This window comes from Colossoma macropomum, unplaced genomic scaffold (assembly GCF_904425465.1).
Source record: "Colossoma macropomum unplaced genomic scaffold, Colossoma_macropomum, whole genome shotgun sequence".
Lineage (NCBI taxonomy): Eukaryota > Metazoa > Chordata > Actinopteri > Characiformes > Serrasalmidae > Colossoma > Colossoma macropomum.
The window spans coordinates 6586293-6612371 of NW_023494800.1; the positions used below are offsets into that span (position 1 = coordinate 6586293).

The 26079-nt window shown below is 38.7% G+C and overlaps 1 protein-coding gene across 1 annotated transcript in view; it reads right to left on the bottom strand.

The window, feature by feature from the left end:
• The window catches only part of stk10 (serine/threonine kinase 10), a 103619-nt gene that overhangs the window by 71682 nt on the left and 5858 nt on the right, over positions 1-26079 (bottom strand). Inside the window, exon 2 of the mRNA XM_036587651.1 lies at positions 8180-8344. Coding sequence (XP_036443544.1) covers positions 8180-8344 — 165 coding nt within the window. The remainder of the gene's footprint in view (positions 1-8179; positions 8345-26079) is intronic.

Genomic DNA, 26079 nt, shown 5'->3' on the forward strand with positions numbered 1-26079 from the left:
CATACTGGATGCTGGCGAGGACTCATCATCTACACAATGTGTTTCCTCCTCAGTGGACGGTACCAACACGTTATTTGTCAGAGAAACATATTTTCAGAATTTTTAGACTAACATCAGCTCTTAAAAAAGGTTCTTTAGTAAAGAAAACAGTTCTATATAGAATCATGAACACTCAAAGAACCCTTTGCATGATTAAAGGGTTCGTTTGTATCATGAAATGGTTCTTCAGATTGCTGTAGACAGTTCTATATAGAACCTTTTTCAAAAGAGCTCTATATAGCACCAAAAGGGTTCTGCTATTGTTACTATACTCTTAAAAAGATGATTCTTCAAGGGTTCTTTAGTAAAGAAAATGGTTCTATAAAAGAACCCTGAACACTCAAAGAACCCTTTGCATGAATTAAGGGTTCTTTGCATCAGGACAGCATTCTTCAGAATTTGCTGTAGATGGTTCTATACAGAGGTTCAATATAGCATCCAAAAAGGTTCTTCTTTTGTTACGATATCAGGCTTGTAACAACAGAAGAACATTTAAGGCTGCTATACAGAAAAGGGTTCTATGAAGAATGTGCTGTAGATGGTTCTACATCAATCTGAAGAACCCTTTCATGATGCAAAGAACCCTTTAATCATGCAAAGGGTTCTCTGAGTGTTCATGGTTCTTTACAGAACCATTTTCTTTATTAAGAACCCTTGAAGAACCATCTTTTTTAGTGTGTTTGTCAAGCTTATAACAATAGAAGAACTTTTTTGGGTGCTACATAGAACCCGTTTCAGCAATGTTCTATATAGAACCATCTACAGCACATTTTCCAGCAATCTGAAGAACTCTTTCACGATGCAAAGAACGCTTTAATCATGCAATGGGTTCTTTGAGTGTTCATGGTTTTATATAGAACCACTTTCTTTATGAAGAACCATTAAAGAACCATCTTTGTAGAGTGTAGAGTAGTGAGCCCAGTTAGTGATACAGCCTCAGTCACGTCCTTAACAACGTATCCTTGGCACCGTGCTCACGTTCAGGTACTCGTGTTTCAGAATAGCAAAGTATAACATAACATACTTACTGACAAATACGAGCAAAACCGCATTGTTGGCCTTTTATTATCTCAGTCTTTCTGTTTTCAAATGCAAGTAATGTGCAAATAGTGCTTTCAGTATTCAAATACTAGCAATGAGTATTCTAGTAGCCACAAATATCCCCAAACTAAGACCATTTTTATTAATTAATAAATGAGAAAAAGATCACTTGTTTACAGTAACATTTAGTGCTCCACTGGGTCTTGTAGCTTCCAATGTAACCTAAGCGAGCCAATGAACAGTAAGCAATCAGTATCCCATGCTGCAGACTGGGGTTCGATCCCCCACCTTGGCAAGCACCCTGCGCTATACCAATAAGAGTCCTTGGGCAAGACTCCCAATACTACCCTTGCCTACCTTTGGATAAGAGTGTCTGCCAAAGCTGTAAATTTGGTACAATTTTACAACCTTTGAAAGGGTTATTAAATGATTTAAAACTGGTTTATTAATGGTTTATAATTAGGACATAAAAACCTCCATTCATAAGCAGTTATAACCCATAAATAGAAAGGAAAACAGGCTACTACCTGTACCACGCCTGGAATGCTGTCCTAAAGTTCCCACCCAACCCCAACGATCAAAGCAGTACTACTTTTGTGTTACCACCTGATTGCATTGCATCAGTACTTGAAAAGATAAGCAAAATTGCTAAAACCTAATAAGAATTTAGTCATTTTATGCACTAACATAGGCAAAATTATTATACATATTTTCTGACAAATAAGTAAAGACATACTGTTGGTGGTTAAATGGTAGTAATGGTGGTTAGAAATCTGTGATGAAGCTGACTGGTATAATACTGACGGATGAAGACGACAAGTAAGAAAACTAACCAGCAACATCTGAGCTTCATCAATATAGATGAATGCAGGTTCACTATTTGGCAAACCGTGTTATTTATGTTTTTCCTTAACTGCTTATTTATGATTTTTGGACTGTTTATAACCTAATTAATAACCATTAATAAGCCACAAATCCTTTATAAAAGGCAGTCTTATTTTAAAGTGGTACCCAATATTTATTGTTAGCTACCTATGATACTGAATCCAATGAGCTGACAATAACAAACACATGCAGGTTAGCCAGCGGGTGATTTTTGACAGGCGGTCTTCTGCACTGTTCACTCCGGATCACATTTCTCTAGTGTCTTCAGTTCAGCACACACACAAAATTTCACTTCCCCCCTGGAAACTGTGGTATCTGACGTACCCATGCACAACGCTGAGGTGTACTGTAAAGTTAGGGGAGGGGTTTGTTGCACTGCAGAACACCTCCGGGTAAACCTAATCTAGCTGTGATAGAGCTTCAGAGACTCGCTGGACCCTAAAGACTGTCTGCTGCTTCCATTGAGACACTCAGTTCACACACTGAGGAGAACAAGCTCTTCTTCTGTTTGAAGTGCTGCTGTTTCCTTTAGTGTCTTCTTGGCAGAATCCTGTAAACACTGTCGGCTTGGTGTGTGCGTTCTTCAAGGACAGCTTTATGGGTGAAAGCCTCATCCACACCCAAACACACGTGCTTTATAGTGCAGCGTGGGGGTTGCCCCGGCAACCAGCTGACACACTCAAACCAGTGTGTTTTAGTGTGTGGGGTGTGGATGTGTGTGTGTGTGTGTGTGTGTGTGTGTGTACGTGCACTTTCCTCCTGGTGGGACAAAGACTCTTTTAAATCGTTAATACTGGCTTTAGTAACCTATAATTATTAGTCTGACCGGACACTGCATTTCCAGTGTGTGTAGTGGTCTGCCACAGGTATTACTGCCGGCCATTTTCAGATCATCACAGAACATGGAAGTTTTATGCGCCTACCAGGGCTTCAATAAGCAGCTAAATACCAGTATTTGACCAGTAAAAACTCTGTAAGGTCAGTTAATTAAAGTCCGTCTGGACACAGTGTCCAATAAAAATAATAAAGTGAATAAAGTGCAGAAACTGTCCATTTACAAACTTTCGCCTGAGTTACAAAGCTGATGTTGGCTTCTTATTCGAATTTTCTGTACCACCTTAAAATGGTGCAGCAGCTACATTACGGCACCTGCACTATTTAAGGTGGAACGGACAATTCTAATGAAAAGCTTACAAATAATAAGCTAACTGGCACCTGGACCATTTAAGGTGGAACAGACAGTTCAATTATGAAGCTTACAAATAAGAGGTTAACTGGTGCCTGCAACATTTAAGGTGGAACGGACAATTCAAATTTGAAGCTTACAAATAAGAAGCCAACCGGCGCCTGCAACATTTAAGGTGGAACAGATAATTCTAATAAGAAGTTCACAAATAAGAAGCTAACTGGTGCCTGCAACATTTAAGGTGGAACGGACAATTCGAACAAGAAGCTGGCAAATTAAAAGCCAATTTCACCCTCACATTTGAGTTTGTGCGCGAGTGATGAGGGGAGGTGGTGTAGTGAATCTCACTCTCGTAACATGTTGCTTCACACATTTTTGTCAAATTTCGCACCTTTGGAAGACTATACAGTGACAGAGCCTCAGTCTAGCCATTTGACTGCCATCTAAAAATAGCACCCAAGCTCAAAAACAAACTCCTTCCCTGCAGTTTCAGCGAGAGAAGGCCACTGACCCTGCTAAACTCAAATAACACCAGGTCACAGCGCTGGTTGTATCTGGGGTGCTTTGTTCAAATACAGAAAGTTTCTGACCCCCGAGTGAGAGTAATGTACCTTTCACTCTGAGGAATTCCAGCTATGCTTTAAAAAAGGGTTTGCTCTTCACATGCTGGAAGAAGAAAAAAAAGCCGAAACCGCTGGCACCACGAGGCCGAGAGGAGTTCCTCAATAAAAAAAGGCCTGGATTTGCAAGCAAAGCACCACCAACAGAGAAACGATTCACGTTATGCATCTATTTTGAAGCAGTGTAGACTGACATTAAAGTGAAAAGGCCTTAAAAATGTTCCTGCTGCTATGATGAAGGAGCCAAGGGTAACAGCTCAATAGCAATAAAGACAATTAATGAAATTGTAATTTCAGTTTTTGGTGATTTATGACAATCTTTCGAAACAGAAGACAATCAGCCGTAATGTTCCTAAACCTCCAGATTTATTAATAGTCTCTTTGCCTGTAATCATGACCCATAATGATTCATAAACTTTAGCCTGTTAGAGGTTTTTGGCACTGGATTAGTGCAGAGGTTTCTGAATGGAGCTTTTATGAATGAATTCTCTGGTTTTCTGCCTTGATTTTCTGGTTTTATTTGACAAAATCTTTATAGAACTTTTGACCCTTTAACTACAAGCTGATGTAGATCAAAGAGACCATTAGCACATAATATCATTGAGAACCTCGAAGTTGGTTCATTAGCTAAAAACAGTTGCTACGTAAGGCTTAAAGGGGCATTCTGCAGATATTTCTAAATTTCTGCATAATTCAGACAGCAAGATGATATTCAGAGGGGCTTCATGTGAAATGCTCCATTCTGGAGAAACTTATCGAAACAGATTTCTTTACAGTGGTGGTGATAGGAACCAGGCGTCACGATGTCTACAACACAAATACAGCATTTTATTTACTGTCTAAAATCACCCGTGAACCTACATGTGTCTTCAGAGTTTTTGTACATAATGTTGATGGTAAAATAGTGAAAAATCTGTAAAAACAAGTTTTCTTTGGGCTGTTTTGGCTTACAAAGCCTTGCACATACCTCTCCAGCAAGAACAGGTTAAAAAAATATATATGTTTTAGGCCAAAAACTGATCTTAAAAGTAACATGAACTGAAACTATCAGCTTCATTAATCAGGCGGTGTATTTATAGCTATGTTGTATAATAGCTTTCTGTGAGGGAGCTTCAGATTCTTCAGACGTCTGGTTCCTATCACCACCACTGTGAACAGTTCTGACTTGGTAAGTTTCTCTAGAACAGAGCATTTCACACCAAACCACCCTGAATGACTTTTACATCTTAACCAATTAATTATGTTGAAATTTTTCAAATCAGTTGAATTCCCTTTTAATACATAATGCATTAATTTATTCCTTGGTTGAATCATTTATTTATTCGTTACCTACACTATTGTTTAAACGTTTGAAATAACCTGTAATATTATATATTTTTGTTATTTTATATACAGTAATACATTTAACAATGTAGATTTAATAATCTATAATATGTATAAACTAGACACCAAATTATATTTAATGTTTTATTCAATATTTTAATGATTGTGATGTGTTATATTCTGTAAAATGGCACAGTGTAATGATTTACAATGCTTTTTCACATTTCACATCTGGAGTGTATCTGTGCACTTACCTGCATAGTGCTATCAGCTACATTACTACTAGTGCAATACGGCTGCTATAACTAAAGTGAGACGAGGTCGTAAATCTCACTCGACACGTTGCTTCACACATTTTCTGTGGGAAGATACAGAGATTGCGCCTCAGTCCATTCTACTTCAAGATCTGATGACCACATTTTTAAAACATGAGGTATTCAGAATATTAATTTTTTTAACAAAATGTTTCTGATTCCTGAGGTTGTACAGCTTTTTCAGGCCCATTTATCATCTTTTAAAGCTTCCAAGCTACAGTCATGTGCAAAAGTTTTACCACCCCTTGTCAAATTACATTTTGTTGATTTTCTGAGTGAAAATAAGTCGACACATCCTCTACAGGCAACACACTAAAATATGAAATGTTTCTGATAATTTTACTGCACTATTTCTATTTATTTGCTGAGGTTAACATGTTAGAAGAAAATTAATCAGAATATAAAAGGTGTCATAACTTTGGCACAAGTCATATTTCCTGTTTTATTTTTTTCCCCCGATATGTTACACCATCACAGCTAATATTTTCATTTCCTGAATCCATCAGTCTATCATTTACATTTACAGCATTTGGCAGACGCTCTTATCCAGAGCGACTTACAATTTGATCATTTTTACACAGGTAGACGAAGGCAGTGTTAGGAGTCTTGCCCAAGGACTCTTATTGGTAAAGTGTAGGGTGTTTTTGCCCAGGCGGGGACTGAACCCCAGCCTACAGTGTGGAAGGCAGAGATGTTACCCACTACGCTATACCAACCACTATCAGTTTACCAGGAGGGGAATTTTTATTACTTCTTTTTTTAGAGTGCAGTTCCAAACAGGTATCTGACCACTGCCTCATAGGCAAATACTAGCCCTCGCAGAGTCCTGTACAATTCAGTAATACAGAAATGACTAAGGCTGCCAAGCCTTCCTTAAACTATGACAGTTCCACCCCCACAGAGAGATCTGGGCAAGGCAGAGAATTCTGGGAAGATTCACTCCTCAAAACCTCTCTCTTGGGATTATACATCTTTGCCAGTGGTTGGCGCAGCTCCAAAACTGGAAACAACTGATAGACATTACTAACAGGGGTGGGGTCCCTGGCTGAACTTCCTTCTTTCTTTGGTTTGGACTTTCTGTGCAGTTATTGTACTGTATTGTACTGGGAGCCCATTTTTTAGGCTAGAACCACCCTGATGTCAACTACACTGTCATAATGACAGTGAAAAACCCCAATTACTCCAATAACTGGATCACTGAAGATACAATTACTTTGCTATACTTACTTTTACACAACAAACAAAATCTTAGATTTTCATGGAAAGACTTATTTTACATAAAATATAATCTTACATAAAATATAGAACTTGCGTAACTTACATTACATATATAAACCCTATAACTTACCACTACAATAAGAACCGGAGAACTGTGACAGAAGGGTGAATGGGTGAATTCGGGATTGAGGTACCACTGATGTTACATTTTTAAATACGTATGGAAAGTGAAGGTGAAAGACATTTTAAACAAGTATCCTTTACAAAAAGGTTTGTGCATTTTTCAAATAAATATCTAATATTTCAGATGAATAAACTTAAAACATTAAAGAAAAAAATCTAATTTACATGAATTTCCACATACAGCCAATCAGCCAAGACATGTTTGTCATCCAAATGTTGCTTGTTTAGTTCAGAACTGATGCTGCTGGTAAACAGTGAAGTCACCAAAACCTTTTCCACAAATACACACCAAAACCTTCATACACTTGCTTGAAATTATGCTGATAAGCTATAATAACTTGTTTGAAAAATGATTTAGTATAGCATGGATAGACCTTATTTACACATTTAAGCTAAAATTGGAATTACATTATCACAAAAGCAGAAAAAAAGAAAAAAAAAGTTTTTCCTCATTTTTTATTGTTCATAATGAGTCATACTGCTCTAAACCTCATCAACTTGCCTGCATGATATGAATTAAGATCTGGATGCGGTTTGAGCAGGTTGAGCAATGTTTTGGGAATGTATTAGCGGAAATGGTTTGGGTGACTATTGACTTTCAACGTTCGTTAGCAATAAAGCAAAAATTTTGACTCCAAACGTGTCTTGGCTGATCGACTGCATTTTGCCTGTCTCAGTCCACTATGACTACACTTTATACCCTGTATAATCACTGAAATACTTCAATGTGTGAATCCTTTTAATGTCCTGTTTAATGAGTCATTCATTATGAATTACGAAAAATGTAAAATCATTTTAGCTGAAAAAATGACTGACAGCTAAAATGATTACCTGAACACATTCACCTTTAGTCACATATTCAAAAAGAATTTACATCCAAATTTCCTGAACAGTCCCGTCAGTCAAAATAGGAACTAAACTATTTATTTAAAAAGTACATTTTAGTAAAATAAGTAGAATGTCCTTAATGTCCTAGTGCCATTATCATGGATTCTAGTCAACCACATTGTGCGTATTTTCTAATTCTATGCTAAAAAGCCTGTTACTTTCAACGCTGTTACTCATTTAATCCAGTGGTATAATATAATACTATTTACTTAATTGCAAATGTAAGCAAAACTGTCACTTTATGGCACTATTATAACTTCATGGCATTTTACTGAATTGATGGCCTGTATATTTTCTCCCTGACTTTCCGTGATGCAGCGTACTGAATACTCAAAAAGTGAGTTCAGTATTCGGATAGTAACAGCTGGTGCTCATCCCTAATTAACTCATTAGCTGCAGCGCTGTTACCCACCCAAACCAACACTCCATGATGATGACGACATCTAGACTCAGCAGAAGCCAAACAGGCCAGTTGATCTTACCCAAAGCTTTTGATCATAGAAGAAAGCGTCAAGCAGCTTCACAATGTGATGGTGGTCACATGTTGCCAGGATCTCAATCTCCACCATATAGTCCTCCAGCTCCTCCTCACTTTTCGTCTCGATCACCTTGGCAGCGGCCAGCACACCTGTTTCTTTATTCTGGGCCTGGAAGACAAAAACAAGCGTTTCCACATCAATGAGTAAATACCTGATTCATTTCACTGCTTTTTTCAGTCTGTTTAGATTAAAATAATAATGATGGAGGGAGGGGGTGTGGGGAGGGAGGGGGTGTGAGGAGGGAGGGGGTGTGAGGAGAGAGACAAACTAAGAAACACAAAAAGACGCCACAAAACTCACACATTTAAGTAAGTAAATAAGTAAGTCTATATGCATTACAGAAGAACTCTACACTGTCTGAGGCAAGTGTGTGATAATTTAGGCATGCAGTTCGTGTGAGGCTAGCTGGTGGCTATAAGCTTCGTAGCCTCATAGGCCCAATGTAAGGTATGTTAGCCTTGTAGGCCGAGTCTAAAGTACATTAACCTCATAGGCCCAGTGCAAACTACATTAGCCTCATAGGCCCAGTGTACAGTACATTAGCCTCATAGGCCTAGTGCAAAGAAAATTAGCCCTGTAGGCCCAGTGTAAAGTACATTCACCCTGTAGGCCCAGTGTAAAGTACATTAGCCTCACAGGCCCAGTGTAAAGTACATTAGCCTCACAGGCCCAGTGTAAAGTACATTAGCCTCATAGGCCCAGTGTAAAGTACATTAGCTACATAGGTCCAGTATAAAGAACATTAGCCTTGTAAGCCCAGTGCAAAGTACCAACAAACACCAAACATGTGTGGGTGGCTAAAATTGTGGTAAGGAGAAAGTTGTGTAATTTTTTTGCCAAACTATCACTTCAATTACCCAAGCCCCCAGGGTTTTGCCCTCACACTGCTCTTTCACTTCCCCAAAACAAACAATGTGTATCACAGCTACTTTTCAACGAGCCGTGGGGCACCGCATCAGTGCACGCTGTAAACAAACAGGACGAGTCATGGTGTGTCGAGTGATACTGTCATCGCATGCAAGGATAAACACTCAGAGCCACAAACACAAGGCCAAGCTTCCGCGCTGCCCATCAGGCTTTATAAAACTAGGTATCGTGGTACATCAGGTATCTGGGACTGAGAAAATCTTTAATCCAATTTCAGCTGATGCCTGCGAGTGTATTCTTTTAAATAAGAAACAAAAAAATACTGTAAACAGTATAATTAACTCCCTTAAACAATAAGGGTCTGTAGGTGGGGTCCACATTACAGCCCCTCACTCTCATAACCACAGAACTTTATAGTTTCATATTTGTTTCATAGCAGATATTGAATTATTTACAGCAGCTACTGAATAATTCACAGCAGTTACTGAATAATTCTCTCAAGTTACTGAATAACTCATAGCAGTTACTGAATAATTCATAGCAGTTACTGAATAATTTATAGTAGTTACTGAACAATTCCCAGTGCTTACTGAATAATTCCTAGTTGACAATAAATAATTCATAGCATTCATTTTTTAATGTGTTTTATAAACAAATTTCATGTTATTTACTTTCATCTTATAAATAAAAATGATTTTACTAGACTGCTACACTTGAATGAACAACTAGCATACTATTTAGGGCCTACAACTTGCCCTCAGTTCACACTACCGGTTTAAAAGCGGAAAGGTGAAAAAAAAAAGAGAAAAAGGTGGAGGTTTTATAGCCAGAAGAGTGTTTTCTGCACACAGGAAGTTCTGACCTAATTTCTAAGCAGCTAGAAACCCATTGGTGTGTGTGATCACTCCCTTGTTGGTCACAGATGCTACAGAAGGCCTTCATCTGTGGTTTGGGTTGTTCTAGGAGGAAGTGAGAGTTACAAAACTCACTTCAGAATCCGCCCAATCACCTTCTTCACTTCAGAATCCGCCCAATCAGCCTCTTCACTTCAGAATCCGCCCAATCACCTTCTTCACTCCAGAATCCGCCCAATCACCTTCTTCACTCCAGAATCCGCCCAATCACTTTCTTCACTTCAGAATCCGCCCACTCATCTCACTTCAGAATCCGCCCACTCATCTCACTTCAGAATCCACCCACTCATCTCACTTCAGAATCCGCCCACTCATCTCACTTCAGAATCCACCCACTCATCTCACTTCAGAATCCGCCCAATCACCTTCTTCACTCCAGAATCCGCCCAATCACCTTCTTCACTCCAGAATCCGCCCAATCACCTTCTTCGCTCCAGAATCCGCCCAATCACCTTCTTCACTCCAGAATCCACCCAATCACATTCTTCATATCAATATTTGCAATCAATAATTTAATTTAACTGTTAAAGTACCAGCCTAAAGCAGCCAAACCGGCTGATTAACCATGCAGGTGGTACTCCAGCACATCTAGAGTAAAGTTTTCAGGTGAAGTCAGGCACAGCATGAGCTCAAATAAACAAACTTTACTCAGCTCTGCTCTCTAAAGATCAGAGTTACAGCCTCCAACCTGTGGGACCAAAGATGTGCCTCAGTGAAATCATTTCAATCAAGCCAATTCACGTTTTGTTTGCTGTAATGTAACTGTATGAGAAATCAAACAAGCATGGAAAATAATCGCTTTCTGCTACATAATTGAAATTTGCCAAATATGTAACAAAGTAACAATTACGATTGACCTAGAAATCACGCAGTTCACTTTCAAATCCGCCCACTGACAGTTCATTTCCGTTCACACTCAGCCGGTCGGGTGTTTGAGCTCTGGGCGTTTTGTTAAGCAGTGTAATGTCACAGTATGGTTCGTGTTTGTGGGCTTGAGCTGCCACAGGTCAAATTAAAAGCTTGCTTAACCTCGACTTAACAAGAAAAGAAACTCCACACACCCCGGAAGTGCTGAGGAACTGCAGAGAGAACGCAACTAAAGGGGCCTCACAGCTTTAAAAAAACAGAGTGGTGCAAGCAGAGTTACAGATGTGGAGCTGCACATCTTCCCCTTCACAGAGAGAGAACATGACAAACAGGCCGAGAACGAAAACAAGTGGTCGGTCTATGAGGACGAGAGGGACACATTAGTGTTATTTACTTTCAGACTAAAGAAAGAAAGAAAGAAAGAAAAACAAAGACAGAAAAAGAAAGAAAAAAGAAAGAATTGCAATACAAAAGGCAAAGAAAGAAAGAAAGAAAGAAAGAAAGAAAGAAAGAAAGAAAGAAAAAGGACAAAGAAAGAAAAACAAAGAAACAAAAGAAAGGAAGAAAGAAAAAAGAAAGAAAAGAAAAAGAAATACAGAAGACAAAAAAAACTGAAAAAAGAAAAAAAAATAAAGAAAAAGCAGAAATACAAAACAGAAAGACAGAAAGAAAAACAGAAAAAAAAGAAAAATAAATAGAGAGAAAAATAAAGAAAAAGCAGAAATACAAAACACAAAGCAAGAAAGAAAGAGAGAAAGAAAGAAAACAAGAAAGAAGGAAAGAAAGACAAAAGAAAGAGGAAAAAAAGAAAAAGAACAAAGAAAGAAAGCAGAAAAGAAAATGAAAGAAAGAAAGAAACAGAAAAAAAACAGAAAAAAAACAGAAAAAGAAAAGAAAATGAAAGAAAGAAAGGAAAGAAAGGAAACTCTAAGCTCATAGATCAAGTCTAGTCATGGACAACACTGCAGTGTTAATGGTGGCCATTCTTGTTAGTAGAGGCTTCGGCTTAATCAGAGTCTGGGAGATCCGGCCTTCACACTTCAGTCCCTCATTCACAACTAAACACATCAGCTTCACAGTTCAGTCACAGTGAAGAGTTCCAAGCAGATACTGAATGACTTCTAGTAGTTACTCAGTAATTCACATTGGTTACTAAATAATAATGAGGAGTTTAAGGGGTTAACCGTGTAGATGTGAGCATGTCAGACTAAACAATCTGCTGGGGTCCATAACACAGACTCTACAGGGAAAACATCTGGCCAAACCCAGCACACACACACGCACCACCCCTCCCTTCACTGAGACAGGAAGAAGAGCATCACAGACTGATTCAGCCCTTCACTACCAGCAATCAGCGTCAATCAGCAACCGCGACCAGGAAGACATTTATAAACAAGTGCGAAACTGCATGCACTGCACGTGGGCGCTTGACTTAAACTGTAAATATGGTGATATTAAAGGAACAGTTTGGCAAAAAATCTAATGTCCACCATGTCCACTTAGCCCAGTTAGAGTCAATCAGCCCAGACCGGTTTGGTGTCCAAATTTTGTTTCTTTACTTTAGAGCTGGAGTTGTGAGGCTAACATTGCCAACAAACACTGGAAGTCAATAGTCACCCATTTTTCTTCTGTAAATACATACCTAAGACTTCTCAACCCACTCAAATTGCAAGTCTTTAATAAGGGTGTGCAGACAGCCTGACTAACTGTGAACTACAAAAACAAAACGTCACTGTATAGCTGAACATATACATGTGTTTTATAAAGGTTAATTGGTCTTTCTTGCACACAGTTGGAACAAAATGTAGTTCCTTAGGCCTCATGGTGGAACACACAACAGCAGCACACTACACAGAGCGCAGATACACAAGTGCAGAATATACAATAAATACACAATACGGCACAGGACAATAAAAACACAAGACAATAAATAAACAAAACTAAACATACATGACAAATACACACCACACCTTCGGTTGAGAAAACAGCTTGATGATTAAACAGTTCATAATTGGAACAAGAGAAATTTGCGCGTCCATATGAACGCGAAGAGCTGCTGAAATTCAGCATAACACCTTTTCTCTAAAATGGCTGAACTGTCAGAACACTGTGACCTAAACCACACTGACAAGTCTGCTTTACCTTAATGAAAACCAGGATGTGGTTTAAGCAGACTGACAAAAGTTTTGTAGATGTATTCACAGAAATGATTTGGGTGACTATTGACTTGCACTGTTTGGTAACATCGGCCTCGTAGCTCCAGTTATAAACTAAAGAAGCAACATTTGGACACCAAACATTTTGATCAATTACATCTGGGAAAATGATAAATTACAGAAAATTCTGCATTTTAAGTTGAGGTAAAAAAAATTCTGAACCTTATACACATACACACGTACACACACACACACACACACACACATACACATATACATATATATATATATATATATATATATATATATATATATATATATCCATCCAAAATGGTAACTTTACTTTTTTTAACTTACTTTACTTTTAATGTAAGTCAATGGAACCTTACATTGACTTAAGTAAGGTCCAAGTCATTTTGGGCCATTTCTTTTGGTCCATTCATCAGGACGTTTTGACACAATGTAGAGCAACAAACAAGCATATATATATATGTGTGTGTGTGTGTGTGTGTGTGTGTGTGTGTGTGTGTGTGTGTGTGTGTATATATATATATATATATATATATATATATATATATATATATATATATATATATATATATATATATATATATACACACACATATACACACACACACACACACAAAAACATCTGATTTACATCAAAACAGACAGTCAAAACATGTTTGGTATCTAAAGTTTGCTTCTTATACTGAAGCTCTAAGGCTAATACAGATTACAAATAATGGAAGCTTATATATACACACAGTACCACATTACATACTGTTATCTAAAAACATAGACAACAGTATGTAAAAGTCAGTCTTCAAGATGACGGCTACTCCACACTTGTTCATATTTACAGTTAACAGTGACATGGTGTCAACTCTTTGGTATAAGTCAATTTGAACTGGGGTCTAAACTATTCCTCCAACCTCCCTCTGGAGGCCAGTCAGGGCTGGAGACTCTTGCACATTCCAGCAGAGAACCACTGCCAGAAACTTGGTCATCTGCTTTGCCATACAGAAAGTAAAAGCTGTGCCACCATCCTGAAGATCAGAGATAAATGTCAGACAATGGGGAAACGCAGTGCATCTTCACCCAGGTATGCTAAAAGTGCTCCCGCTGTAAAATCATACACTTCCTGCATTTGATGCAGTCTGCAGGCATAACAACACAGCTATACTAGCATCATTACGCAGATCTGAACACAGATTGGTACGAGATCGCAGCAGAGACAAGCAAAATCACAGTCCAACTCACCCTGCGCAACCGCAAAATGAGTACATATCACATAAAACACAATGCGCTGCAGATTTGTTTTACGAAAGCAGGGATTTGTGGTAACGGCACCCAGGTGAATTGGAGGCAGAGAGGCTGAGGTCATAAACAGGAAATTAAGGATTTTCACTCATCTCTCGGGTGCGTGAGCACATGCAGCAGGCGAGCTCCACCTGTATCCCCTCAGCTCTGAGAATACTTCGGGGGATAATCTCTTCAAATCGAGCATCGGGACCATAAATACACACCCAAATCCATTTAAAAGCCCATCACAGGGATTAAACCACTCGATTTGTGTAAAAACGCTCAAATGTGGCCTGAGCAAGACCACGGCAGGGTCCGAAACTACGCACTACCATAATAAATAGTACACCTCCGTTAGCAGTGTATTCATTAGAGTAGTACACAGTACTGTGCAAAATCCAGAGAAAACCCCTTATTCATTTAATTTCCAGTCAAAACAGCCATTAAGCACATGTTCATTTTTCACTGTGGGGAAAAAAGCAGAAAACATGTTTAACCACAAATTACACAGAAGCCACAACAGCTAAATATATCACCATTTTCAGTATTTACAGTATCCATCCTTTGCCTTTATTACAGTTTCTATTCTTTTCAGGAGACTTACTTTCGGTTTTTCGAAGTAACTGGAATTTTTCTTTGAACGCAGGGAATTTTTCCCCACCTTCAAAAGTTCAGTCTTAGAAGTTGGTTGCATTTTCTGTGCACTGTCTGTTTCTAGGAAGGCAGGATACTGCCTTCCACCCAATGACAGCTGGGATAGGCTCCAGCACCCCACCGCGACCCAGAAGGATAAGCGGTTTAGATGATGGATGGATGTCTGTTTCTATCTCCGATACCTAGTTTAGGTGTTCTAGTGCAAATTTTCTTCTTTTTTTGTCCATTTCTTTTCTCAGTGAGGTTCTTCTTGACAGCTACACATCCTTTCAGACCCACAGCGCTGAGTCGTCTTCTCACAGTGGAAGGATGGACAGAAACACCTGTGGATCTGAAGCAGCTTGATTTTCTCCTCTCTCTCAAAGATGAAAGCTTTAAGGCTACGTTCACATTACAAACCTCACTGCTCAATTCCGATCTGTCTAACTTAATGGATCATATTTGCTCAGGTGACTCAAATCCTCAAACAACCCACACGCGCACATCTTAAATCAATAACGTCACATGTATAAACCTTGTGAGTCATGAACAAAATAACTGAACAGCAGAACAAACCTTCACTAATTTGCTCTGGACCACTCAACTGCGCACTATTAGAGCAAGACACAAGTGAAAAAGGGTCAGATACACTGCACTTGCGCCGTTCACTGGCTCTGACTTCAGGTTTGGCACAGCGGCCTCATTAATGCTAAAAGATGGTGCACATGCACTAGAAAAAAAAAAAAACAAAAACAAAAAACATGAATTCGGATTTGAGCGTTCTCATTAAGTTTGCACGGCCACAAATCGGATACATATCCAATCTAGGACCGCATCTGAAAGTGGCTCAGAACTGATTTGAACAGATCAGTCCTGTGTGTCCACACACCTCTGAAAACATTAGATTTGGGCCGCATTTGGGCAAAAAACCTGATTTTTGCCATGCAGCCTAAGGCCTTGTGCAGACTGCCAGCCCAAATCTGATTTGCGGCATATCTAAATCTGGAGGTGGTTTGAAATGCGATTCCAATCAGATTTTCACAAAATCGGATTTCAAAGTGTTTTTTGCCTCACTCACAACCTGACAAACAACAACAATGTCAAATCCAGAGCGAAGGAAGCGCTGGAATTCAGGAAGCACGTCAAAAATTCATGTTTATGACAGAGAAGTTTAAAGAGTTGGGTGATGATGCACCTCCATCTCTCCAGCATCCGTGTTTGAAATCCACATTACAAGCGTAGCTACGTAGTAACTGACACCCACGTCGTTCCTACAGCAACCAATGCAATTAGATTGGTAACGTCTGGACACTCAAATCCGATCTGATCTCACTTGCAAATAACAGTGCGGACATTCTTCTTAAAACATCGGAGACACAAATCCGATTCGCCTGCAGTCTGAACGTAGCCTAAGTGCTGTTTATCTGATGGGGACAGTGTTGGTGTCTACCAGGTCTTGCAGGTGGTTGTTAGGAGGCCCATTTTCTCTGTATCTTTTATTGTTTGTTCACTCCAGTTTGCAATGATTTTCATTTGACTTTCTCCTTCCTTATGCAAGTGGATTATCTTATATCTAATCTCCTCAGAAATATCTCCTTAAATTTGAATAACTTGTCCTTAATGGCGGTTTTGACTGGATATTAAATAAATGAAGGGTGGTCTCTGACTTTTGCAGAGTACTATATATACATATACATATATATATATATACATATATATATATATATATATATATATATATATATATATATATATATATATATATATATAGTATATGGTTTTGGGCATAGCCCTAGAGATACTGAGGAGAGTGACTTTAAAGTGGTAGTTCAGGGGGGAAAAATGTCCACTTTCCTCAAATGCAGTCACCAAAATGTTTGCTGTGTGAAGTTTACTTCATTAGTTTTATACTGGAGCTGTGAGGCTAATGCAGCTAACAAGTTATAGTGTTAAGAACTAAACATGTGGTTTCTGACACTGCGTGAAACACTGCTATCACATGTACAGGCCGACAAACTTCAGACTCTAACTGCTGTTAACTGTTTTTCAATGTGACCCTACGTCACACAGCATCAGAAGCCACATAAACACGTCTGTTTGAGATCACTGAACACTCGACACCGTTTGAAGCAAGTCTACTAATCGATGGGTGTAACTTTCCATTACTTTTTGCTACATTAGCCTCGTAGCTTCAGTGCAAAACAAATGAATCAAACTTCACATGCCTTGGACTACATTTGGGAATTGAATTAGATTTTTCATCAAACTAACACTACAGACCTGGTAAGCAGACTCTGCATGAATGCTAATACTTTTATGAATGATACAGTGGACATGGCCTTCTTTGCTATGCAGCTCAAAGCCATTACATGGTCCTCCAGAAATGTGCTCCACAAAAATACATTAAAAGAAATCAGGATTTGAAGTTTTCATTTCTCACTCTATGTTCCATATGAGGGTAGAGAAAGCAGACGAACAGACCCTGACCCATATTTATGGACTGTAAAGCTTTCAGGTTGGTCCGGATTCCAGCTGCTTTGACTTTTGCAAAGGCCTCCAAACCTGTTTCTGACTGTGGAGCTCAGCTGAATGAAAACAACGACAAAAAAAAAAACAACTGTGACTATTTATTCTCTAGATCCACCTGGTTACCACTCATTTTTGCAAAAGCCATAGCTTGACTAACAATGTCTGGAATAAGGATTGAGAAAAATGGTTCAATGAAGAGGCACACATTACGTATTGTTAACATACAAAATATGAAAAATCTAGGAAATATCTGTATAGTCACGTCGCTAGTAACTAACTGCAATAATCCTATAATTAAGTAACTACATTAAAATGTGTAATGTAAATTCAATGCACAGCAAAATGACAGTAATAACTCAGGGGGTTGAAGAACACCGCACATCTGTTTAGAGCGAGACGTCCACCCCACACCCACATCACTGGGCTCTTATCACTGGAGCCCAACACACATGGGTTAGAGAGATTACAGTCTGCTCTCCTGTGTCAGAAACATGTGATTTCACCAGCCCCGCTCGAGTGGATCACACTCCCCTCAGCGCAGGTTACTCCGGCCCAGCTGCACTTCCCCATTCAGCTGCTTCTACAGGTCAGACCAAAGTAACAGCTGACCTGAGAACAGCCTTAAAGAACGCTGCTGTCTCAGATGCACGTGTCCTTGATAAATAATTAACAATTGCACAATTATCCTCCTTTAAATAGCAACAAGCACATTCCCTCCCACTAGAGACGCGCCATCCGGACCAGATGAAGGTTTTCTAACCCTGAAAATATGAATACTATGTGAGTTAGGCCCCGCCTCCCGAGGATTTCTCAACCATTTCGTTTTTGTTTTCATATATGTACACACACACACACACACACACACACACACACACACACACACACACACATATATATATATATATATATATATATATATATATATATATATATATATATATATACACACATATACATATATATATATACACATATACATATACATATATATACACACAAACATATACACACACACGCTTATTACAAGATTGACGATTTTCTTGATTTCAGCGCAACAGCAATGATTTTAGTGCAACACTAAATGAATACTAATCAACCAAAGACTACATCATTTTTCCATGTTGACATTGATTTATCTAAAAGTCTTCCTGGTATTAGCAGTTCATACCTTTAACTGTGATATTAATATGTGAACTGCTGAATAAAATCTGCTTCTTGCCTGCCAAATCATTTCTTTTTCTATCCACTTTTTTGAAGCATTTTCGCCTTTTATACAACAATTAAACAAACTGAATTAGCCAGAAATATGTGAAATATATAACATAAATAATGCTTTATAGACTGACTTGAACAAAATGACATTCTGGTTAATCTGGCATGAAATGAAAAAGCTGAGCTGAACCTGATATTATGAGTTTTATGGCTCTATCCACAACGCAAAAGGTGACCCTTTAGCATCAGTAGTCATCTTTAATGGCATACAGAGCTCAACAGATACTTGAACGAACCTCCACTTAGTCATTCCTGGTGTTCACAAAACAAGGCTGAGAACTAAATCTTTGGCAGAAGGAATTGCGGTACAGTAGTTTTCATGTTGGATTAGTAACAGAGGCTACCACAATGAGAATACATATATACATATATATATATATATATATATATATATATATATATATATATATATATATACACACACACACACACACATACACACACACACACACACACACACACACATATATATATATATATACACACACACACATATACACACACACATTCAAATAAAGGCTACTTGAACAGTTAACTATGTACTCTAGCACCTGCACACATCCCTAAAATATGTCTGAAACAATGTTCTAGATAGACAGACAGACAGTGATAGGCAGATGAATAATGTATTCCGATGCAGCAAGCATGTATCGGCCTGCTGGCTTAATAAGGACGGCTCCATGCTGACTGTGTGCCATGGCTGGTCCACCCAGATTACTGTTCTGCACACAAGGTCTAATTAGTTTTTCATCTCTTCAAACAGACACTCATAGCCTTTTACTTTGGAAAATAAACTTACACAATTATTGCAAACACATGAGAGAAAAAAATTAATAGGCTTAATATAAAATGATGTTGCTTAAATGTGCTAAATTAATATTTACTAAACTAATTTACAAAGTATAACGAAAGAACAAAGTGACGGAACAATACGTAAATTGAACTACGAGTGGAAAACAAGGGATGAAAAGTGTCATTCCACCTAACACTTTGCTTAACCGCCTGTGGGCTGCTTGGAAAATGCTGAGCAAAAAGCCAGTGGGCCGCCAGCTTTGCGCTCAGTGGGCCAACACTGGCTCACTATCCTCCTGTTATCTGGGTTAGTGCCCTATGAAGTTGCAGAGTCACAGCAGCAACAAGAAGAACTTTGAACAAACACATATATTAAAGGAAATTCTGAAAATTATAGAATTCACACGGCACTTAAACAACGTTTTGTTTACAAATATCTGTTTGAATGACCATAAACTTCACACATGAAATGACTTATAAATCAGGCTGCACTTGAAAGTAGGTTAAATGTCCGAGTGAATATTATACAGACGCATACATCATAGCAGATGTGAAAAATGCAAAATAGCACTGTTTACCTGGAGAAATATTAAGATAACTGCAGAGTATTATTAACTAAAACTATGCTCTATGTATGCAAAACCCATGAATTTCAGAGCTGGCCTTTGGCAGACTTCTTTGCTAGTGAATGTCCTTTGGTAGACCTCTGACCTAAAGCTTTGAAGAAGTCAGAGGGTGAACGGTCAGTAGTCACATGACCAGCTCAAGAGAACACAGCAACAAGAAGATATTGTTTCCAGCGCCATGTTCAACACTCCTATGTGACATCACTGAAGGAGGAGTGGAGGCGATTCCCTCAATGACTCGGAAAAACTGAGTAAGCAGAAGCTCGTCCGCTTCACGCCTTCACAACTTCACCTTCACACGGTGAACACCAAAAATATGGGTAAAACATCCAGGAACACCAGCAATCAGGGCTCAGAGTTGACTCATAACTACGTCATGTACAACCTGTAACTTGTTCAGCTCAGAATACTTCACTCTGAACTCTATGCACTTGCAGGTGCTGCTGCTTATGTGGTTTCTGAAACTGCATGACGAACTGTTATCTATAAACATGGACAAAAGTACGTCACATAGCTAAAAACCTGAGATGCACCAACATGGGAGTTGTGGGGCCAAAGCTGATACTGATGACTATATATAAGCATTTGTAGATCTACCTGGATTAGCATCATTATGGATTTCCATATGACAACAAATGCAGTAAAATCAATAAACTGCAGATATTTTATCACAGTAACCCAACGTCACCTAAACATTCCGCTCTTCTGGAGTATAACAGATACATCATCAAATATCGTTTTGAAATATTGGTCAATTCTTGTGTGGTGTTGACATTTTTTAAGGCAAATATTTGCAGATACTCATATGATTCTGATATCATTGTGTACACTAATAACAGTAGAGCTGGGCAACATGACAATATTTCTCATTATCGTGATAGATTACATCACAATATGCCCTTCTGAGCATATCGTGGATATCGCCAGTACTTAAACACACATCCCAACTGAATATATGACTGCAAAGTGAGCCTAATTAGCCCATTTTACTGGATTTAGTGCACTGCAGCGTGTGAAATGGTAACTATACGTCACTGTTTTGGTATGTATTTTGAAATGTGACAACTTTGTATTTTCCAATTTATCAGGTGTCAGAACAAGCATTGTGACACATTGCATATTGTGCAAACTTAAGTATTGCCATATCATCCAGCTCTAAAAAACAGTACTAGCAGTCATCTTAAAGCCTGAATTTTGTCCATTTCAGTTCATGTTTACAGATAACAGTGTGTCATACAGTGACAGATACCACACAATCAAGTCTAGTACAGATTACTGAGCACGTCCACACAGTTTGAGGAGAGTGAGATGATTTAGGCATTGTTTACATTCTAACTGTTGGCTATAGTCTTTAAAGCATTAGCCTCGTAGCTCCAGTGCAAAGCTAAACAAACGTATTTCAGACACCAAACATGTCTTGGCTGGTCAGCTACACTTGGGGTAAATGCAGGGGAGGGGTTAGAATTTTTCACCAAACTATTCCTTTAAGACAAACTGACTTCCTCTTTAGGGTTGAGTCAGGCAGCCCAGCTTAGTTCAGGAAGTCTTCTGATATTTCAGCCCACGACTTCCTGCGGCAGCACTCCAGGTGTGGAAAACAGAGGGGGGTCCTCCAAGATTAAGCTGCACATTCAAGGAATTTCACTGTTTTAGCTTTTGCTATCAAGTCTCAAGAGATTTGGAACGTTTTGTGAAAGTTGTTTACTGCTATTAATACATAAACAACATGTCATTTGCTAATCATATGTGTAAAACACTGTAAATATGCTGCGCATGTACTGGTGTTTAGAAGTGTGGAATTAAATACAGGGTATTATAAGATAAATGAAGGATTTCACAATGATATCGGAATCAGATCAATATTGATAGATAACTGCTTAAAAAAAAAAAACACTGTCTTCACTTGACAGATGATTAGATTTGACCGATATTTCAAACCAATATTTGATTTTTTTTTTAAGAGTAGAATGTTTAGGCCATTTTATCGCATTTGTAACCACACAGAAATAAGTGTTATATTTCTTCACAACGCTAATCATCATCAACGTCCCCATTTCTACATTTTATGAATGTTTGTGTATCACCACCAGCATCTGCATCAGCCCACAATTCCCATATCAGTGCATTTATATTATATATTATAGTGTGATTTATTATGACCCTATGCTAGTAATGTATTATGACCCTATGCTATAATTTACATGTATGGTAAATATTTAAATATTATTAACAAAACACCAAAAATAATGTTTAGATGTTTTATTTAATATTTCAAGTGTTGTGAAAAAAAAACAAAAGTTCAATATAAAAATTAAATACAAAAAGTTATATATAAAACTTAATTATAAAAGCATTATTATTATAAAGGCAATTATGATTATATAAAGGCAATATACAGCAATCCTCCATTTACAGTTTTTTTGTTGGTCAAATCATCTTTAAGAATTAAATATTTGGTATTGTAAATATTAATTTTGATGTTATGCATTTTCTCATAAATTCACAGCTGCACAACCATCATTTTACAATCATTTTATACAATTATCTGCAACCAAATTAGTTTTATACTACTGAAAACACAGATTCCAAACATTTGAAGGGCAGTGAACTTGCATGGTATCCTCAACTGCTTCACATCTGGCTCAGTGAAGCAACACCTAACCATCAGAGATCAGTCAGCAGAAAGTGTACAGAAACTCTATGTATCATGCTATGGAGCAATGACCCAAAACCAGCCCAGTTCTTCCCTACATGTGACAGAAAGTTGCTTTTCTGCATTTCTGAGGCCTTTTGTTCCTACTGTGAAAATCAGACGGCTTTACGTGTTTCACAGAAGCCTGAATGCAGTGCAGTATATATCAGCTCATGAGGGCAGCCAGACTGTACTTTCCAACCATTGTCGTCATTATCCCACATATCCTCCCACAAGGTTGCTCACAAGGCCTGCGTCCTCCACAGTTATCCTCAAGCACAAAGCATGAATGCATACATTCTCCAGCCCCACATAGGAAAGTCTGCTAGTTATAACTTTCCTGCTAGTCATATGTGGTCTTAGGACATAAATTAGAGGGAAAAAGCTCAGATTTGCTCGACACTTTCAGGCAAATAATGTCACTGCAAACAACACACAGTGTGCAATACTTCAGGCTTGTATCTCCATTACTTAAAATATAGTCTTCGGAAAGTGGGTGTGGCATTAAGTTATGACTTAAAATGAGCACACTGGGTGCGTTCTGTCAAAGCTGGTTGTAAAATGAGCGTATGTGAATTTTACCCACAGTCTCTGTATCTGTAAGAACGTGGAAAAAAAGCTTAATTTGTGGTTAACTAAGTAAAACGATGATCAGTATCATCAATAATACCAATAAAAAGTATAAAAACAGACAATAACAATAATTAACAACACAATAAGAATAATACTAATAATCTGAGCACATAGCAATACAATACAAAAGTGGATGTGCTTATTTTACATGCACACTATTTTGCTTCACATCTTATTCTTTGCAGTGGTCATAATCTTAACACTATAACACTTACTGTGCTCACTGCTCCACCTCAAACTCTGCCCACAAGCTCAACCATTGGCTCGTGAGCTGCTGAATGCTATCGCTTTTAGTGCCTCCCTACTGAAACATCTGCATGGAACAGGGCACGCTTTATGTAAATTATATGTAAATGAGGTGCTGGTAGGCGCTTGATTTCACGCACCAAAGCCGATTCGTCACTTGCGTTTTAAATCTCCACTTGTTTCCACGTCGTATGAAAGTTTCATGAATCAGACACAGACCAGTTCATTCATCATTATCAAATCTGCACTCTTGCACCTCTGGTGCATGAAGTCCATCATCTTTCGGGCACAATGACATTATTTCCTGAAAATTTAAGTAAATCTGAGATGGTTTTCAGGAATTTACACAGAAATCTATCAGATTTATACTAAAAGCCAATTTATACATCTGACACATTTATGTTTCGCCCCAATGCCAACGTCTTTACTGTCCTGTTTAAATAAAGTTTATGTACATGACATCTGAGCCTGGCTATTAGCTATTAGCTATTAACAGTTTGGAAGAGGACAACGATACAAGCAAGCTGCTCCTCAAAGTCTGTAACAGGGCTGCTGCTGCTGCAGTAGGTCTACAAGTTACAGCAAGTTAATAGCTATTTGAATGTGGGCCCAGATTACACAGTAAAGCAATAACAGTGAATTTTGCACTATTTCTATCCATGAACCACCAGCATGCTGAGCAGCAGAGTGTGCAAATGGCCTGAGGCTTTCTGATCAGTATCTTCAGACCAATAAGGCATGTTTTCGCAGGTCACTAGCAGTTTTTAGAAGCAGGGCACATATTTTCGGGTCGCCCGAGTCAAGCAACCAAGGGCCAGTTCAACTGCATGGTTGAGGGGCCTGGAAGATTGGGCTGAAGACCAGGAGCTATTAAAATAACCACTTCTTATGGTGGAGGGTGAACCCAGGCCCTACAGGGGCTCAGTACAGTTTCGTTTTCAGCCTGTTCAAATTCTAAAGCCGAGAAGTTCAATCAGGTGTGAGCTTCCAGAAGCTGAATTTGTCCGTCCATCCTTATGGGATGATTTCTAATCTAAGCCAGGGATTTCAAACCATAGTGTCGCTCTAATTTCACACACCAGTTCAACTCATCAGGTACCTACAACAACTCAATCAGGCATGCTGGAATAGTGAAAACACCAAAGAGTATAAAATGCTGCTTGGTTATTTGAAAAATCGCAAAAATGGACAGCAGAGCGCCGTTTACTGTCATACCATTTAAAAGCTACTTCACTCGGTCAGCTGCATCAGACAACATTCTCTGGGTTTGTACGTGCAACAAGCCATGAAACAGCTGGTACTGATAGTGTAAATGACTGTGTGGGACACATATGAGATAAATGACTTGAGAGATTCTACGTAGGAGAAGTTAGCTTCTTACTGGAAACTCCCGTTCCACCTTAAATGGTGCAGCAGTTCCATTCAGGCGTCTGTGCTGGTGCCAAAATGGAACTGCTGCTCCATTTAAGGTGGAACGGAAAATTCGAACACAAAGCTGGTGAATAAGAAGCCGACTTCAGCCTTGTAGAAGGTCAGACGTGGAAAAAAATAGCATCAAAGTTGCACTGAAAGCCATCTAAAGAGTTAACAGCTTTTATATTCACACAAACAAGAAATGGTGGGACAGCAAATGTAGCGAAAGACAGATAAAGTAAATTTGTGTAGAACGCTTCCTCCACAAAATCTGATCATCACTGGAGTGGCATTTCAGACACATGGAAAATGCTGTCCACTTGCAATCAGATCACTCAAGACTGATAATACCAGATATGAATGGTGTCTCTGTGTCCAAAATGTCACTGATTGTCTTCTTAAGATTCAACAAGAAATTTGTGTCATTTCACAGTCATTGGGCTGTGAGTGGAAAATGAGTGATGATAATGGAATTCTGTCTAGTACTTTGCTTAATCACTGGTGGGCCACCTGGAAAACTCTGAGCAAAACACCAGTGGACCGCCAGCTTTGCCATCACTGGACCAGCAGTGGACCACTGTGCTCTTGCCATCAGGGAAGTTTATTTGAGGCGTGTTTGAGGCAAGTGTGCTAATGCTAACTGGCGGGGTATACATTTCCATTACTTGTTGAATACATTAGCCACGTAGCTACTGTTTTATCTAGAACTTTTGTCCACATAAGCAAGTTCATTTGAGGCGTCTTTGAGGCAAGTGTGCCTCTGGTGTGCAAACGGCTTTCTGATCAGTGTCTTCAGACCAATAAGGCATGTTCACACTAGCAGTTTTTAGAAGCAGAGCACATATTGTCGGGTCGCCCGAGTCAAGCAGCCAAGTACCAGTTCAACTGCATGGCTGAA